At 45.1% G+C, this 19156-nt stretch overlaps 1 protein-coding gene across 4 annotated transcripts; it reads right to left on the bottom strand.

Annotated features, from left to right (window-relative positions):
- Window positions 1-11242: 11242 nt before the first annotated feature.
- LOC140418416 (uncharacterized) lies at window positions 11243-18888 on the bottom strand. 4 transcript variants are annotated; one of them, XM_072501886.1, is made up of 2 exons: window positions 18415-18888; window positions 11243-17678 (listed from the first exon to the last, which is right to left on the bottom strand). In XM_072501886.1, exon 2 carries the CDS (start codon window positions 12284-12286, stop codon window positions 11258-11260), a length of 1029 nt encoding a protein of 342 aa, XP_072357987.1. In that variant the 5' UTR covers window positions 12287-17678; window positions 18415-18888; the 3' UTR covers window positions 11243-11257. The 4 variants fall into 4 exon arrangements, with proteins under 4 accessions (XP_072357987.1, XP_072357988.1, XP_072357989.1 ...); XM_072501887.1 differs by having other exon boundaries at window positions 18526-18888; XM_072501888.1 differs by having other exon boundaries at window positions 18593-18888.
- Between the last annotated feature and the right edge of the window lie 268 nt (window positions 18889-19156).

Raw genomic sequence — 19156 nt, 5'->3', positions numbered from 1 at the left:
GCGAAGTGAGCCAATCAGGATGTATGGCCAGGTCAGGAGGGGTATAGGATGACCTATGGGAATCGTGTATGTGAAACGTGATACCATTTGAATGTATTTGCAGAGATCTCTTTGTCTCCGACCTCATTAGTTTTCGAGGGGTCCAGGAGACAGCATTTCTGTTCGGAGTCTGTGTGAAGTGAGTCAGCCTTGCAAGTTGGTTAAAATAAATAATACTATACCTACAAAATCCATCTCGAGTTTTATTGAGGCCAGACTGACGGGTAAAAAATTCAATATTGTCATCCCAGTTTTGTCTTGCACCATTATCCACTTTGTCATTTAATCACTTCAGCCTTACATCCTCCCAAACTGCCCCCCTCTGAAATGGCCCAGCAAGCTACTCGGTTCAAGGGAAATTAGGGATGGGCAGCAAATGTCAGCTCAGCCAGCGACACCCACATCCCAAGGACACATAAAGGAAAGTTGGCAGTTAGAAAGGCAAATGCAGTGTTCGCATTCATTTCAAGAGAGCTACAATACAAGATGAATGGGGATGAGAAACATATCAGCCATGATCGTATGGCAGAGCAAACTCAAAAACACGATGGGCTGAATGACCTAATTCTGCTTCTCTATCTTTTTATTTTTTAAACGAGGGGATCTCATAGAAACATTTGTAAACAAAATTGTTGCAATCCATCCCAGACGTGGATACAAATCAATTGATACTTGGAGGAGACATCAATTGTGTTCTGGATCCTAAATGGACTGGTCCAAGCTGATTCAAGCACAACAAAAACATGAAAAAGGAATGAAACCAGACGGACCACCCGGCATCGACCCAGGCACCAGAAACGACAACGGCAAACCCAGCAAAAGATTTTTTTAAAACTGGTCCCATCAGCAGATTGTATAAGGATTACGGGACACAGATTTAAGATTGTGAAGAAGAACTACAGAGGACATAGGAGGTAGACATTTTATACAGTGAGTGACAATGATATGGAACTCAATGCTTACACACAAAGGTCGATAATCTCCAGATCCTGGTAACTCGAACAGTGGTGTTAGAATTTGATGTGAGGATTGGCTGTGAGTTTCCTGTCTGTGAATCCCTTTCTAAGCCCGTGAAAGAAGTTTACAAAGGCATCACGGTCAGTCCAGAAATGAAATTCTGGAAAGATAAACATTTCTCCTGGTTTGAGTTTGCTGGATGTAATTCCTCCCCTACTAATCCCCTGTAAAAGGAGTTTCTAAAATTAATCACTATCAGTCCAGAATAGAAATTCACAACATTCTCCCCTCCTGCTCCCGACTCCAGGATGACCGCTCATGCCCCCACCCTGACGTCAATCACCCGGGCATTGTGACGGTTACAGATGATGAAATCGGCCACAGGCTCAGGCTGACTCGCTGATTGTCCAATAATAAGAGTCACCGAGATCCTGAAGCACCGCATCTGATACGTCACCAAGGTGGCCCCACAGCTCCGCTAAACAAAGATGGCGGCCGTGGAACTGGGCCTGACACCAATTACAAGCGCCGCAGCTGCAAAACACGGGACTTGCAGGGTCTTATTCCGGACTTGTGACCAGCAGGGAGTGTTTCCGAAGCCTGAAACACTCAGGCTGTATGTTTCACTCCCTTCCCACCCCGACTCCCGGCTCCATTCTTCCCTCCGCCTCACCACTGGAATCAGCCGTTCCCATTCGCCCAGACTGCCGAGCAAAGTGACACTGCGCATGCTCGATACACCCAGCAATGCGTCTGCGCACTGGGTTCCTGTGGAGGGAATAGGGCACATTCACAGCCGCATGGAATGTTGGGTAATAGCCGCACCATTGACACCACAAACAAATACAAAATAACTTTGTTACCAATTGATAAAAATAATCAAACAAATTATTGTCAACGGGTATTCTGCTATTCTCCATTTCTCAGAATGATTAAATGCTGCTCTCCTGTGGCAGAATGCAGAATTTAAGGTTTTTTTCCCCCCAATGAGTCCTTCCTCTCTGCTCCCCAGAAGATGCAACTCTTGCTGGGCTCAATCCTAGAATCAATAATTCCTCTATCTTATCATAGATTATCATAGAATTTACAGTGCAGAAGGAGGCCATTCGGCCCATTGAGTCTGCACCGGCTCTTGGAAAGAGCACCCTACCCAAGGTTAACACCTCCACCCAACACTAAGGTCAATTTTGGACACTAAGGGCAATTTATCATGGCCAATCCACCTAACCTGCACATCTTTGGACTGTGGGAGGAAACCGGAGCACCCAGAGGAAACCCACGCACACACGGGGAGGATGTGCAGACTCCACACAGACAGTGACCCAAGCCGGTATCGAACCTGGGACCCTGGAGCTGTGAAGCAATTGTGCTATCCACAATGCTACCGTGCTGCCCCTCTTCTTCCCTCTTGCTCGTGATATTGAATGTTCAATGTTTTCTGGAATGATCCAGCACAGATGTCACTCGGCATACCATGTCTGTACTGACTGTACAAGAGCTGCCACTTTTCCTGCTTAAATTCCATTTGCCACTGTTCTCCCCATATGACCCACCCATCTGTATCATCCTGTAATTTAAGGCTTTTCTCCTCACTAGTTACCACACCAACAATTTTCTATCTGCAAACTTATTGATCATACCTCCACATATTTCAAGACCGCGACTTTATATATAATTACTATTGGTGATGGAGGATGCACCAGGATCTCCATCAGCACCTGAACCTGTGCTTCCTTCCTTCGAGTGGTTTAATAACTCTGGAGAAACAATGCTGAAAAAGCTGGTGTTCTGGTCAAGGCTAACAACTGGGGGCTGCCTTGCCTGTCTCTGAATTTACTCCACTCCTGTTCACTCCCCACTTCATAGAATTTACAGTGCAGAGGGAGGCCATTCGGCCCATCGAGTCTGCACCGGCTCTTGGAAAGAGCACCCTACCCAAGGTCAACACCTCCACCCTATCCCCATAACCCAGTAACCCCACCCAACACTAAGGGCAATTTTGGACACTAAGGGCAATTTATCATGGCCAATCTACCTAACCTGCACATCTTTGGACTGTGGGAGGAAACCGGAGCACCCGGAGGAAACCCACGCACACACAGGGAGGATGTGCAGACTCCGCACAGACAGTGACCCAAGCCGGAATCGAACCTGGGACCCTGGAGCTGTGAAGCAATTGTGCTATCCACAAGGCTACCGCGCTGCCCTTATGTAATAAGTATTGACTGTAATGACTGGGAAGAGATTAGAACATAGAACATGATACGGTGCCGACCACTTATCCTGATCTAAGATCAACCTCACCTACACCCCTTCAATTTACTGCTGTCCATATGGCTGTCCAAGAGTCGCTTAAAAGTCCCCAATGACTCTGACTCCACCACCTCTGCTGGCAGTGCATTCCACGCACCCACCAATCTCTGTGTAAAGAACTTACCTCTGACATCTCCCCGATATCTTCCTCCAATCACTTTAAAAGTATGTCCCTTCATGACAGCCATTTCCACCCTGGGGTAAAGTCTCTGGTTATCCATTCTATCCATGTCTCTCATCACCTTGTCCACCTCAATCAAATCACCTCTCTTCCTTCTTCACTCCAGTGAGAAAAGCCCTAGCTCCCTCAATCTTTCTTCATAAGACATGCCCTCCAGTGCAGGCAGCATCCTGATAAATCTCCTCTGTACCCTCTCCAAAGCATCCACATCCTTCCTATAATGAGGCGACCAGAACTGGACACAATATTCCAAGTGTGGTCTAACTAGGGTTTTATAAAGCTGCAGCAAAACCTCGCAGCTCTGAAACTCAATCCCCTTGTTAATGAAAGCCAACACAGCATATGCCTTCTTAACAACCCTATCAACCTGGGTGGCAACTTAAGGGATCTATGTCCGTGGACCCCAAGATCCCTCTAGTCCTCGACACTTCCAAGAATCCTGCCTTTGAACTCTGTATTCAGCATTCAAATTCGATCTTCCAAAATGAATCACTTCACATTTATCTAGGGTGAACTCCATCTGCCACTTCTCAGCCCAGCTCTGCATCCTGTCAATGTCCTGTTGTAACCTGCATCAGTCCTCAACACTATCTACAACTCCCCCAACCTTTGTGTCATCGGCAAATATACTAGCCCACCTTTCCACTTCCTCATCTAAGTCATTTATAACAAACACAAAGAACAGACGTCCCAGAACAGATCCCTGCAGGACACCGCTGGTCAACGGCCACCAGTCGGAATACTTTCCATCCACTACCACTCGCTGTCTTCTATTGGCCAACCAATTCTGTATCCAGACAGCCAAATTTCCCTGTATCCCACGTCCCCTAACTTTCTGAATGAGCCTACCATGGGGAACCTTCTCAAATGTCTTACTGAAATCCATTTACATCACATCCACTGCCTGACCTGTGTCAATGTGTCTCGTCACATCCTCAAAGAATTCAATGAGGCTTGTGAGGCATGACCTGCCCCTCACAAAGCCATGCTGACTATCTTTAATCAAACTAGGGTTTTCTAACTAATCATAAATCCTATCTCTCAGAATCCTTTCCAATAATTTGCTCACCACAGACGCAAGACTGATGGGTCTATAATTCCCAGGGATTTCCCTATTCCCTTTCTTGAACAGGGGAACAACATTCGCCTCCCTCCAAACATCTGGTACCAATCCAATGGAGAGCCAGGACGCAAAGATCACTGCCAACGGCGCAGCAATCTCCTCCCTCACTTCCCGTAGTAACCTTGGGTATATTCCGTCAGTCTCAGGGGACTTATCTATCCTGATGCTTTTCAAAGTTTCCAGCACATCCTCCTTCTTAATATCAACCTGTTTGAGTCTATTAACCTGGTTCACACTGCTCTCATGAGCAACAAGGTCCCTCTCTCTCGTGAATACTGAAGCAAAATATTCATTTTGGCCCTCCCCCATCTCCTCAGACTCTAGGCACAAGTTCCCTCCACTATCCCCGATGGGCCCTACTCTCATTCTGATCATCCTCTTACTTCTCACAGAAGTGTAGAACGCCTTAGGGTTCTCCCTGATCCTTCCTGCCAGGGCTTTTCCATGCCCCCTTCTAGCTCTCCTCAGTCCATTTTTGAGTTGCTTCCTGGCCAACTTGTAACCCTCTAGAGCTGTGCTGGATCCTTGCTTCCTCAACCTTACATAAACTTCCTTGTTCCTCTTGACTAGAAGCTCCACTTCTCTTGTCATGCAAGACTCCTTCACCTTACCATTCCTTCCTCATCTCAGTGGGACAAAACTATTCAGCACTCGCAGCAAGTGCTCCTTAAACAACCACCACATTACTGTTCTGCATTTGCCCAAGAACAATTGTTCCCACATTATGCTCCTCAGCTCCTGTCTCATAGCTGCCAATCAGTCACTATCATGACAACGTGCCCATCAAACTGCATCATTAGGGCAGCATGGTAGCACAATAGTTAGCTCTGGTGCTTCAGAGCCCCAGGGTCCCGGGTTCAATTCCCACTTGGGTCACTGTCTGTGCGGAGTCTGCACATTCTCAACAAAATACTTGCTTGTTGGGTGAATTAGTCATTCTGAATTCACCTGAACAGGCGCTGGAGCGTGGCGACTAGAGGAGTTTCACAGTAACTTCATTGCAGTGATAATGTAAGCCTACATGTGACAATAAAAAAGATTACATTTGAATTCCAACGCCCCAACGAAGAGGCAGAAAGTGGCCGAGAGGGACCTCTGCCAAAGATCTGCGGGTCGAGAAACACCTTCTCCAATCACAGAAGGACTACAAGAGAAACACATGACTCTGAGTAGATGTCATCCTCGAAATGTACAAGAAGTATGTGTTCCATCTGAACTGGAGGGGCACCAATATCCTGGCTGGGAGGTTTGCTCGAGTCACTTGGGAGGATTTAAACTAGTATGGTAGAGGGGTGGGAACTGGAGCGCTAGCGCAGAAGGTGTAATAACTGAAGGGGAATTGGAGAACAAAAATAAGAGAACAATATCACCCTGTCTGCTCAAACGCAGTGGTTTGAAGTGTATTTGTTCCTACGCCAGAAGTATAGCCGGGCGGCAGACGAACTTAGAGTACTTATTGGTACTTGGAATTACGATGTTGTGGCTATCACAGAAACATGTTTAAAGGAAGGGCCGGATTGGCAGCTGCACGTTGGAGGATATAGATGCTTCAGGAGTGATAGAGAAGGATGTAAAAGGGGTGGGGGAGTAGCATTACTGGTTAAGGAGAATATTGTTATATGATGGGGGGAAATATACCGTAAATGACAAAACTCCTGGGAATAACGAAAGTCAGAGAGATGTGTGTGTTCATGTGCACTGATCTTTGAAGCTGGCAGCACAAATGGACAAGGTACTTAAGAAAGCATACGGAATGCTTGCCTTCGTTGGATGGGGCATCAAGTATAAAAACTGGCAAGTCATGCTACAGTTGTATCGAACTTTGTTAAGGCAACACTTGGAATATTGTCCACATTTCTGGTCGCCACAGTACAAGAAAGACGTGGAGGCTTTGGCGAGGGTGCAGAGGAGGTTTACCAGGATGTTGCCTAGTCTGGAGGGTGTTAGCGATGTGGAGAGGCTGAATAGACTCGGACTGTTTTCGTTAGAAAGAAGGAGGTTGAGGGGTGACCTGAAAGAGGTCGACAAGATTGTGAGGGGCACGGATAGAGTGGATGGGCAGGCACTCTTTCCCAGGGTGGAGGGGTCAGTCACCAAGGGGCATAGGTTTAAGGTCCCTGGTGCAAAGTTAGTGGAGATGTGCAAGGCAGCTTTTTTTACGCAGAGGGTGGTGAGTGCCTGGAACGCATTGCCAGGGGAGGTTGTGGAAGCAGATACATTAACGGCATTCAAAAGGCATCTTGACAAACACATGGATAGGATGGATATAGAGGGATACGGCACAAGGAAGGTATCATGACCAGTACAGGCTTGGAGGGCCGAATGGCCTGTTCCTGTGCTGTATTGTTCTTTTTTCAAAGACCCTGTTCAATGTGGGAGAAACAGTTCATGTGTTCGGAATGTGGATGACGTTTTAGCCGATGGTCTGACCTTTCGAATGATATGTAGTCACGCTGGAAGAAACCTTGGAAATCTGGGGACTGTGGAACAGATTTAATCAGACCTGGAGATTAATCGACCTGTTCACAATGAGGAGTGACCCTTAATGTTCTCCGTGTGTGGGAAGGGACTCACTCAGTTCACCAGCCTCACTTCTTCATGGTCAATCTGTACTGGACTGTTACCAAGTGCAATGTATCTTTCCTGAGGTTTGGTGCCCAGTACGGAACACAGTTCATTCAGCAAATGAGGAAAAGACAACAGGAATTTCTCTAATCTGATTTACAAGGACACATTCTTGGTACCCAGCAGTTTCGTTTCTTCAGTAATTTCCTCATTTTCCCTAAACTACCCTGCCTGTTAATTCTATTATTTCTGATAATTCCATTACTGTAGATATAAGCATCACACATTAGAATTCAATCTGTTCTATTATTCACTCTGGTTTAAGTTTATGTTGAGGTTAATAACAGACAAACTCTGTCCTCTCCCCGTTCCGACTAGAGTTTCCAATGAGTCGATTCTGTGGAATGGAATGTCTTATCAGTGTTTCCACGGCGACCTGTCTGCAGTGAAGCGCCTGCTTGAGTTTCTAACTCAGACTAAACTTTTTTCTTCCATAACACACATTATATCAGACATTGGATGTCAATGTATTTCAGCCATGTTATGTTAATATCTCCCAAACCCTAAAAGGATTCAGATACACAAACTTTTAAATGTGGGAGGACAAGTTGATAAAGTATTTAAAAAACACATGGGATCCAAGGTTTTATAATTCTGGGTGTGGAGCACAAAAGGACAGAGGTCATGTAAACCTGGACAAATCATTGGTTAGGCTGTAGTTGGAATATCAGATCAGGGTTTGGGGATCTTATACCAGGAAGGATGTCAAGGCCATGGAGAGGGTGTAGAAGAGATTCACCGAGATGATCCCAGGGAAGAGAGGCTTTAGTTACCAGGAGATATTAGAGAAACTGGGGCTCTTTTCATTCGAACAAAGGCTGACTGGAGATCAGAGGGAGGGGGGTTCATTCCAGCCTTGGGTGACTGTGTAGATTTTGCAATTTCTCCCCATATCTGTGTGGGTTTCTTCCGGGTGCTCCGGTTTCCTCCCACAGTCCAAAGATGCACAGGGTAGGTGGATTGCCCATTCTAAAAGATTTCTCCTGAGTGTCCAGTGGTTAGGTGGGGTTACGGGGATAGGGTGGAGGAGTGGTGCTCTACATTGGCCCATCAAACGCTCACATGATAGGTTTTGCACAAGGTTGGATACAACAATGTAAATGTATCAGTGGTTAGCACTTCTGTCTCAGGGTGCCGAGGTGCCAGGTTCGATCCCAGCTCTGGGTCACTGTCTGTGTAGAGTTTGCACATTCTCCCCGTGTTTGCATGGGTTTCTCCCCCACAACCTAAAGATGTACAGGGTAGGTGGATTGGCCACACTAAATTGAATGGGGTACTCTAAATTTTTTTAAAAAGCAATTCTACTAGTTCTATCCTTAAAATTCAATTTTCCCTTCATAAATCCATGCTGACTCATAGAATTTACAGTGCAGAAGGAGACCATTCAGCCCATCGAGTCTGCACCAGCTCTTGGAAAGAGCACCCTGCCCAAGCCCAGACCTCCACCCTATCCCCATCACCCAGTAACCCCACCCAACACTAAGGGCAGTTTTGGACACTGAGGACAATTTAGCATGGCCAATCCACCTAACCCGCACATCTTTGGACTGTGGGAGGAAACTGGAGCACCCGGAGGAAACTGACGCACACACGGAGAGAACGTGCAGACTCCGCACAGACAGTGACCCAAGCTGGGAATCGAACCTGGGACCTTAGAGCTGTGAAGCAATTGTGCTAACCACAATGCTAATGTGCTGCCCTCAGACTCTGTCCGATCCTGCCACTGTTTTCTAAGAGCTCAGTTATAAAACCTTGATCATGGATTCAAGAAATTTTCCCACTTCCTGCATCAGGCTTATTGGTCTATAATTCCCTGTTTCCTCTCTACCTCCCTTTTTTAAATAGTGGAATTACATAATCCACCCTCCAATCTGCAGGAACTGTTCCAGAGTCTATAGAATCCTGGAAGATGACCACCAATGCATCCACTATTTCTAGAGCCACTCATTTAAGTACTTTGGGATGCAGATTATCAGGCCCTGGGGATTTATCAGCCTTCACTTCCATCGATTTCCCCAACACCATTTCTCTACTAATATTGATCTCCTTCAGTTCCTCCCTCTCAGTTCTCACAAATAATTTTGGCTAATCCAGCTTTTTATAAGATATGAGCTTGTTTCCCTGATTTCTTGATTACATACCTGAGAAGACACACTGAAACTGGTAAAAGTAGCTCATTAGTATTTACTTGAATAAGCACGCCGCACGTCTCTCAATGATATTCCTTATCCTAAGCAGAGCCGCTAATTCTAAAATACTAGGAAATAACTGGGGGCCGGTTGAGCTCAGTTGGCCAGACAGTTGGTTTGTGATGCAGAATAAAGTCAACAGCGCAAGTTGAATTCCTGAACCGGCTGAGGTTATTCATGAAGGCCCCGCCTTTGCAATCTGACCCCTCGCCTGAGGTGTGGTGATCCTCAGGTTAAATCACCACCAGTCAGCTCTCCCCCTCAAAGCGGAAAGCAGGCTCTGGTCATCTGGGGCTATGGCGACTTTAATTTACCAGCAAATAAGACAAAACATTAAAGTGACAGATCGCGCTTGGATTTGAAGATTCTCCAGCTCTCCCTTTGCCTGTATCCATCTTGTGGATCGTTCTAATTCAGTATTATTTCTTCCAAGCCTCCAATTGTCCAAACTCAATTCCTTTTTACTTAAATTTTACTCCTGTTGACCATAACCAGTGTTTCTTGTTCTGTCCTGATTGGAGTATGAGTCCATGCCTTGATGATTTAAAAATGTTTTCTCCTTTTACGGTCACATTTAAAAAATAAATTATGGAATGTGTGTGTCATTGGCTAGGCCAGCATTTATTGCTCATCTCTAGAAGCCCTGGAGAAGGTGGTGGTGAGCTGCCGTCTTCATCTGCTGCAGTCCCTTAGGTGTGGGTACACCCACTGTGCTGTTATGGAGGGAGTTCAAGGATTTTGACCCAGTGACAGTAATATATATTTTCAAATATATATATTTCCAAATAGGAATGGTTAGTGATTTGGAGGGAACTTCCAGGTGGTGGTGTTCCCAGGTATCTGCTGCCATTCTGCTTCTAGATGGTAGTATTCCTGAGTTTGGAAGGTGCTGCCCAAGGAGCCGAGGTGAGTTACTGCAGTGCATCTTGGAGACGGTACACACAGCTGCCATTTTTCATACGTGGTGAAGGGAGTGAATGTTTGTGGATAGGGTACCAATCAAGTACTTTGTCCTTCTTGAGTGTTGTTGGGTCTGCACCCATCCAGACAAGTGGGGAGTATTCCATTACATTCCTGATGTGTGTTGCAGATGGTGCACAGGCTTTATGGAGTCAGGTGGTGAGTTACTCACCGCAGGATCCCTAGTCTTTGATCTGCTCGTGTAGCCACAATATTTATGGCTAGTTCAGTTTGGTTTCTGGTCAATGGTAACCCCGAGGATGTTGACAGTGAGGGATTCAATGATGGTAATGCTATTGAATGTCATGGGGCAATGGTTCGATCCTCTCTTGTTGGAGATGATCATAGTTTGGCATTTGTGCGGCACAAATGCAACTTACCACTTGTCTGTATAAACCTAGATATTATCTCGCTGCATTTGGCCATGGACGCTTCAGTAACTGAGGAGACGCAAATGGTGAACATTGTGCAGTCATCAGCGAGCATCCCACCTTTTGACCTTATCATGGGACTCCGGTCATTGATGAAGCATCAGCTGAAACTAGTTTGGCCTCAGACACAGTTTGAACATGTCTGGGATTCATTCTTCAGTGAATTTCACAAAGCATTTCTGAATTAGTCCTTTTACATCTGACAAATCACATCTGCACACTCACACCGATATGCTTGCATGAGGCTACAAGGGCTCCATCCAATGCAGACAATTCAGAGACTTTCAGGTGATCTCATATTAAAACCTAGAATTATTCAAGTCTCATTGCAATCAACCAAACCACCAGTGTTTATAAACAGTTCACTCAATTGTTTTAGTTTGAACAAGACTTAACGATTAGGAAGGACAGGAATTTCAGATGGTAAATTGAAATAAATTTATTTAAAATAAAGATACACAGCAATACAGAAGGAAAAGAGTAAACTGATTGATACAGAAGGAAAAGGGTAAACTGATCGATACAGAAGGAAAAGGGCAAACTGATCGATACAGAAGGAAAAGGGTAAACTAATCGACACAGAAGGAAAAGGGTAAACTGATCGACACAGAAGGAAAAGGGTAAACTGATCGACATAGAAGGAAAAGGGTAAACTGATCGATACAGAAGGAAAAGGGTAAACTGATCGACACAGAAGGAAAAGGGTAAACTGATCGACACAGAAGGAAAAGGGTAAACTGATCGACACAGAAGGAAAAGGGTAAACTGATCGATACAGAAGGAAAAGGGTAAACTGATCGATACAGAAGGAAAAGGGTAAACTGGTCGATACAGAAGGAAAAGGGTAAACTGATCGATACAGAAGGAAAAGGGTAAACTGATCGATACAGAAGGAAAAGGGTAAACTGATCGATACAGAAGGAAAAGGGTAAACTGATCGATACAGAAGGAAAAGGGTAAACTGATCGATACAGAAGGAAAAGGGTAAACTGATCGATACAGAAGGAAAAGGGTAAACTGATCGACACAGAAGGAAAAGGGTAAACTGATCGACACAGAAGGAAAAGGGTAAACTGATCGATACAGAAGGAAAAGGGTAAACTGATCGATACAGAAGGAAAAGGGTAAACTGATCGACACAGAAGGAAAAGGGTAAACTGATCGACACAGAAGGAAAAGGGTAAACTGATTGATACAGAAGGAAAAGGGTAAACTGATCGATACAGAAGGAAAAGGGTAAACTGATCGATACAGAAGGAAAAGGGTAAACTGATCGATACAGAAGGAAAAGGGTAAACTGATCGATACAGAAGGAAAAGGGTAAACTGATCGATACAGAAGGAAAAGGGCAAACTGATCGATACAGAAGGAAAAGGGTAAACTGATCGATACAGAAGGAAAAGAGGAAACTGATCGACACAAAACAGACTTTTACCATTTCTCTTGGTTGATCAGGCTGTAAAAACATAATCCCTCTTGTACCCCTTCTTTGACAATTCTGATGGGAATCTTGCTTTGGAGATTCCAGTACTTGGCTGGCAACAGACCTTCTCCTCGGGTTTGAAGTACCTAAGTAGATCCTCCCTCAGTTTGAATAAACTGATTAGAACTCAATGGTTGGTCAATTTCATACCTGAATCGGTTTGATTGGGTTTTAACCATTTGGGTAAATGTCGCAGATCGGGATACAATGGGAATGTTTAATGTATCCCTCCCATCATTGTGTGACCTTCCAGTTACAAATAAGGTTACCAAGGGTATGAAGACTCGTTGCTAACCATCATATCAGATCATACATTCCTTCTCACAGAAGCTGTAATATAGAATTTAAAACAGGCTTACACAGTTTTAGGTACAACCAAGTCTTTTAACACAACCACTTCCAGATTATTAAATCTTCAATTAAAATCAACTGAGGCACACTAAATTAATAATTTGTTTCTGATGAGTGAATAATTAATACACATCATTGATTAATACAATCGATCAATTGCTGAACACAAAATGCCCTTTTCATTTAAATGTTACGTTTCACAATGGCTTCCTTGATCTTATTAGCTTACTTCAGTAAATATAAAATGTAGCTCACCTGAAAATGAATCATTTCTACTGAAACGAACTGCCTAGTCCCACTTATATGTGTCTGTAAATATCTTTGCTCATCTCCCCTGAATGCTTCAATGTCTTAGGCAGTGGCCAGTTTATCAAATGCAATTCTCTTTGAAAGTTCATCCACAAGGATACAAACATCTCCAAGAGAGCCATCAATTTATTAGTCTCATCTACACTTTCCTTTCATTAAAATGTACATCAATACCACCTCGATATATTCCACTGAACTACACCCACAGTGAGGTATTCCAATTCCCATTCAGGGGGGTTATTTTTCCTTAACTTTATTCCTGTGCTCAATCACTTCCTCTTATACAATTTTACACATGCCATTAGATATCTCATTCATGAGGCTTAGAGAAACGTTACTGTCCAATACTTCTACTATCTTTAAAACAGGAAGCAGACATTCCAATTTGATTCGAGGTATCAACAGTTTATATGTTTCTTATTTTCAAAATTAGTTCAAATTCAATTTGCCGTATTGTGGGGCTGGCGGGTTTTCTTAATCTTCAATTTATTTCCCCAAATGAAACTTTCTTTTCCGATTCCCGGGAACCACCCAGACCGTTTGTCATCAGGTTTTGTTCTGAATATTTGATAATCCCCCTCAGCTTCAGGTAAATCTCCCTTTCGAAGTTTGAAATAGAAAAGCTATAATTTTACTTTATCAATTTTGGCAACAATTATGCAGACTCTGATTTTAAATGGTATTTTTACATCAGAATCAGAAGTCCTGGCAATTGGTTTGGAGGCAAGTTCCATCTCAAGCTCTTTCTCTCAGAAAGTAACAAATGGCCTGAATGGTTAAGGCCAAAGTCTCTGAAAGGCAAAGCCTTGAGTTCAAATTGTCACCATGTTGTGATACTTGATGCCAGTTCTTGAATTCAGAAATAAAAACCTTCTTGATCTCTTGCTGTAGCATCAGCACAAACCCTGGAAACCAGCATCGCCTGTCAAATCCATTTGGCTTTGTCCGAGAGCCCAATGGGTTAATGTTTTCAGGAGAACAACCAAAGATGTGAGAACGGAAATAATCTTGAGTTAATGATGAGGTGTTATTGTTCAGTGGTGGCATTCGCATCTCGGAGTCAGGAGGATGTGGGTTCAACTTCACCTCCAGAAACATGACCATAAAATCCAGCTGGTATTCCGATGCTGTACTGAGGGAATACAGCACTGTACTGAGGGAATACAGCACTGTACTGAGGGAATAGAGCACTGTACTGAGGGAATACAGCACTGTACTGAGGGAATACAGCACTGTACTGAGGGAATATTGCACTGTACTGAGGGAATATTGCACTGTACTGAGGGAATACTGCAGTGACTTTCAGAGGAAACCTTCCAATATAACCCCATCTGCTCTTGCAGCTGGTCGTAAAAGTTCTGCTGATAATATTTCAAAGGAGGAAGTTCTCTCAGGTTGACTGCTCAATATAAAGCCCGCGGTGATGAGCACTGAGCAGATAATCTGGTCATAATCATAGTTCGGTTTTGAACTCACTTTCTTGCTTTACAGATGCTGCCTGGCCTGCTGAGTATTTCCAGCATCTTATTTGTGTTTGTTGGAGCCTGTTGTACACAATCTGGCTGCTGCATTTCCTACAGGAAAATCCCAAAGCCTTTTATTCATATATAAAGGAGCAAGAGGGTAACTAGAGAAAGGGTTGGCCCACTCAAAGGACAAAGGAGGAAAGTTGTGTGTGGAGTCAGAGAAAATGGGTGAGATTCTTAACGAGTGCTTTGCATCGATATTCACCGAGGAGAGGGACATGGCGGATGTTGAGGTTAGGGATAGATATTTGATTACTCTAAGTCAAGTCGGCATAAGGCGGATGTGTTGGGTATTCCTAAAGGCATTAAGGTGGACAAGTCCACAGGTCCGGATGGGATATATCCCAGGTTACTGAGGGAAGTGAGAGAGGAACTAACTGGGGCCTTGACAGATATCTTTGCAGCATCCTCGAACACAGGTGAGGTACCGGAGGGCTGGAGATTTGCTAATGTTGTCCCCTTGTTTAAGAAGGGTAGCAGGGATAATCTAGGTAATTATAGACCTGTGAGCCTGACGTCAGTGGTAGGGAAGCTGTTGGAGGAGATACGGAGGAATAGGATCTATTCCCATTTGGAAGAAAATGGGCTTATCAGTGATAGGCAACATGGTTGTGCAGGGAAGGTCATGTCTTAGCAGCTTAATAGAATTCTTTGAGGAAGTGACAAAGTTGATTGATGAGGGAAGGGCTGTAGGTGTCATATACATGGACTTCAGTAAGGCGTTTGATAAGGTTCCCCGTGGTAGGCTGATGGAGAAAGTGAAGTCTCATGGGGTACTAGCTAGATGGATAAAGAACTGGCTGGGCAACAGGAGACAGAGTAGTAGTGGAAGGGAGTTTCTGAAAATGGAGAACTGTGCTCAGTGGTGTTCCACAGGGATCCGTGCTGGGACCACTGTTGTTTGTGATATACATAAATGATCTGGAGGAAGGTATAGGTGGTCTGATTAGCAAGTTTGCAGATGACACTAAGATTGGTGGAGTAGCAGATAGTGAAGGGGACTGTCAGAGAATACAGCAGAATATAGATAGATTGGAGAGTTGGGCGGAGAAAAGGCAGATGGGAGGTCAATCCGGGCAAATGCGAGGTGATGCATTTTGGAAGATCCAATTCAAGAGCGAACTGTACGGTAAATGAAAAAGCCCTGGGGAAAATTGATGTACAGAGAGATCTGGCTGTTCAGGTCCATTGTACCTGGAATGTGGCTGCGCAGGTCGATAGAGTGGTCAAGAAGGCATACAGCATGCTTTCCTTCATCGGAAGGGGTATGGAGTACAAAAATTGGCAGGTCATGTTACAGTACAAGACTTTGGTTCGGGCACATTTGGAATACTGCGTACAGTTCTGATCGCCACATTACCAAAAGGATGTGGATGCTTTGGAGAAGGTGCAGAGGAGGTTCACCAGGATGTTGCCTGGTATGGAGGGCGCTAGCTGTGAAGAGAGGTTGAGTAGATTAGGATTATTTTCATTAGAAAGACGGAGGTTGCGGGGGGACCTCGTTGAGGTCTACAAAATCATGAGAGGTATAGACAGGGTGGATAGCAAGAAGCTTTTTCCCCCCCAGAGGGGGGACTCAATTACTAGGGGTCACGAGTTCAAGGTGAGAGGGGAAAGGTTTAAGGGAGATATGCATGGAAAGTTCTTTACGCAGAGGGTGGTGGGTGCCTGGAACGCATTGCCGGCAGAGGTGGTAGAGGTGGCCACGATAGCGTCATTTAAGATGGGCAGTGAGTAGAGGGATACAGATCCTTAGAAAATAGGCGACAGTTTTAGATAGAGGATCTAGATCGGCGCAGGCTTGGAGGGCCGAAGGGCCTGTTCCTGTGCTGTAATTTTTCTTTGTTCTTACATTACGACAGTGACTACACTTCAAAAGAACGTCATTGTCTGTAAAGCACTTTGGGACAGCCTGAAGTTGTGAAAGGCGCTTTATAAATACAAATCTTCCATTAACAAAGGAGAAAAGACCCAACAATGGAATAGTCGGCAAGAGGACAGCAATCAGTCTCCTCTTATCTTAGACAAATCAAAGACAATTCAGGTCCATTCTATTAATTCCATTAACTGGGCTGGAGTTTAACATCAAAGGAAATAAATCTGAACTGTCAGAATAACATGGTTCATTCCTGGGTGTAGGAATCCAATCCCTGTAATCACATGTGAACTCTCTGGTGACTCAGACGAGCGGATGGCTGAGTGAATCCTCTGCCACACACGGGGCAGGTGAACGGCTTCTCCCCGGAATGGATTCGCTGGTGAATCGTCAAATCTCTTCTGCTTTTAAAGCTCTTTTCACAGTCAGAACATTGAAATGGTCTCTCATCAGTGTGAACAAGTTTATGTGACCGAAGCTGCGATTTCAAAGCAAATCCCTTCCCACATTCAGCGCAGGTAAAGGGTTTCTCCCCTGTGTGAATTCGCTGGTGATCCCGAAGACTAATTGCACGACTGAAACTCTTCTCACACTCCATGCAGGTGAATGCTTTCTCGTCAGTGTGAACACGCTGGTGTTCAAGAAGGGTCGCCGATTTAATAAATCCCTTCCCACACACTGAGCAGACGAACGGCCTCTCACCAGTGTGGACACGTTTGTGTAGAGTGAGGTGGGAAGAACAAGTGAATCTCTGCCCGCATTCAGAGCAGTGGAATGGTCTCTCTCCAGTGTGAACCCGTAGATGCTCAGTGAGGTTGGATAAAGACCGGAAGCTCTTCCCACAATGAGAGCAATCGTAGGGTTTCTCTCCGGTGTGAATTCGCTGGTGTGTCGTTAGGCAGAATGACTGAGTGAATTCCTTTCCACAGGTGGAGCAGGTGAATAACTTCTCTCCAGTGTGACTGCGTTTATGAATTTCCAGCTGTGATGGGTATCTGAAACACTTCCCACAGTCTACACATTTCCACTGTTTCACCATGGTGCCACTAGATTGGATAATCAGTTAAAGCCTTGTGGACACAGAGAATAATTGTACAGTGTCTCCTCACTGTGAATGATGTGGTGTTTTTTTCAGGCTGTGTAATAGTTAAAGCTCTCTCCACTGTCAGTTCACTGGAACTCTCTCACTCGGGTGTGTGTTGTGTGGGTCTCGGTGCTTTTCCAGTCACACTGATGTTTCAGATCCTTTCCCACATTCAAAGGCTGGTGATGTTCAACTCATGATGAATGTGTCAAATCCTCTCCTTCCAATCCCCTGTAAAAGGAGTTGACTGTGTCAGTATCACTGTCTGCCCAGGATAGAAATTCAGAACAAATAATTCTAATTTCCCCAAATATGTTGCCCAATCAAAGTAAAAGAAGGCAAAATCACAACAAAAACATGGAAAACTTTTTCACTAAACCAGAATGTTGTTTTCCGTGTCTCAGAAGCACTCTGCACCCTGAGGTACCAACAGCTGTGGAAGGTATGAAGTGTACTGGTGGACACCTCATGTTTCCGTTCCAGGGCTACCTAAACATGGAAAAGACCACGGAAGAGAGGCCAGCAGTCAGAGGAAGCCCTACATTCTGCCCCATAGAGCTCACCCATCTGGATTTACAAATTGGTGTTTTCAACAGATCCAGGAGCAGACCCTCTGCTCCGTCTAGCACAGACCCCTCTGAGCAGCAAAGCTAGGAATGTGGAGTTAACGTATCACAAAGCATTTAGGAGCAGCCTCTTCCGGTAACGATACAGGGGCTGTAACATCCACATTAGCATCTCCACCGTGCAGGCCATTCAGCCCATCGAGTCTGCCCCGACCCTCTGAAAGAGCTCCTTCTCTCGGCCCACTCCCCCACCCTATCTGCAGAACCCCACCAAACCTGCACATCTTTGGACTGTGGGAAGAAACCCAAGCAGACGCGGGAGAAAGTGAAAACTTCACAAAGACAGCCATCCAAGCTCGGATTCGAACATGTGAGGCAGCAGTGCTAACCACGGTGCTTACCGTGCTGCCAATTATCGATTTAAGCTCTTAAAAACCTGTCGCCATTAGGACTCGCCGGGGCATTAGGACAGTTGGAAAAGAGACCCCTGAAAGTCCTGCCCATTCTCTTACGTCACCCTGACGCCAGCGCATGCGCTCTTCTTCTCGCTGAACCAAGATGGCGGCCGTTCATCCGGACCTGATCAGAGGCACCGGACCCGAAGCCACAAACTCGGTACCGCAGGGTCTTATTTCGGCCTGCGGCATTCACTCGGGATTGAGAAACTCTCCCCGTTCAGAGCTGGCTCCATGGATCCCACTGGGGTTCCATATCTTTACCAGTTTACTGCAGCCCATCTGCGCCACCGCTTCCCGGTTCCTTCCGACTTGGAACAATAGGATCACCCAGAATGCCTCGCGGCTGGCTGGCCCTGGAGCATGCGCACTCAGCGCCTGGGCAATGAGCAAATTGGATTGAGCGGTTACTGGGCCGCGGAGGATTGTGGGGACTGTGGCTACCATTCATCAGCTGTTTTATTGCAGGCTGACCGCAGATCAGACCTGAACCTATAATATTGCTGTTTTATTTTAGGGCCCAATCAACTAAATAGAAGAACTAAATTAATTTAGAGATAAATTAAAGGGGGCCGTTCCTACAAAGAACAAACGGAGCATAGCCCAAAAAGAACAAAGAGGAACAGAAACTTAAAACATCAAATCAAAACGTGAAAACTGACTGGGGTCGATAAAGCAGTCCAAGCCC

This window comes from Scyliorhinus torazame, chromosome 5 (genome assembly GCF_047496885.1).
Source record: "Scyliorhinus torazame isolate Kashiwa2021f chromosome 5, sScyTor2.1, whole genome shotgun sequence".
In the NCBI taxonomy this organism is placed as follows: Eukaryota; Metazoa; Chordata; class Chondrichthyes; order Carcharhiniformes; family Scyliorhinidae; genus Scyliorhinus; species Scyliorhinus torazame.
The sequence above is the reverse complement of the archived record's forward strand: the minus strand, read 5'-3'. Positions and strand labels throughout refer to the sequence as shown.

Excerpts from the sequence above, each read along its gene's own strand:
- LOC140418416 (XM_072501886.1), bottom strand. The coding sequence starts at position 12,286 with ATGTTTTTACAGCCTGATCAACCAAGAGAAATGGTAAAAGTCTGTTTT.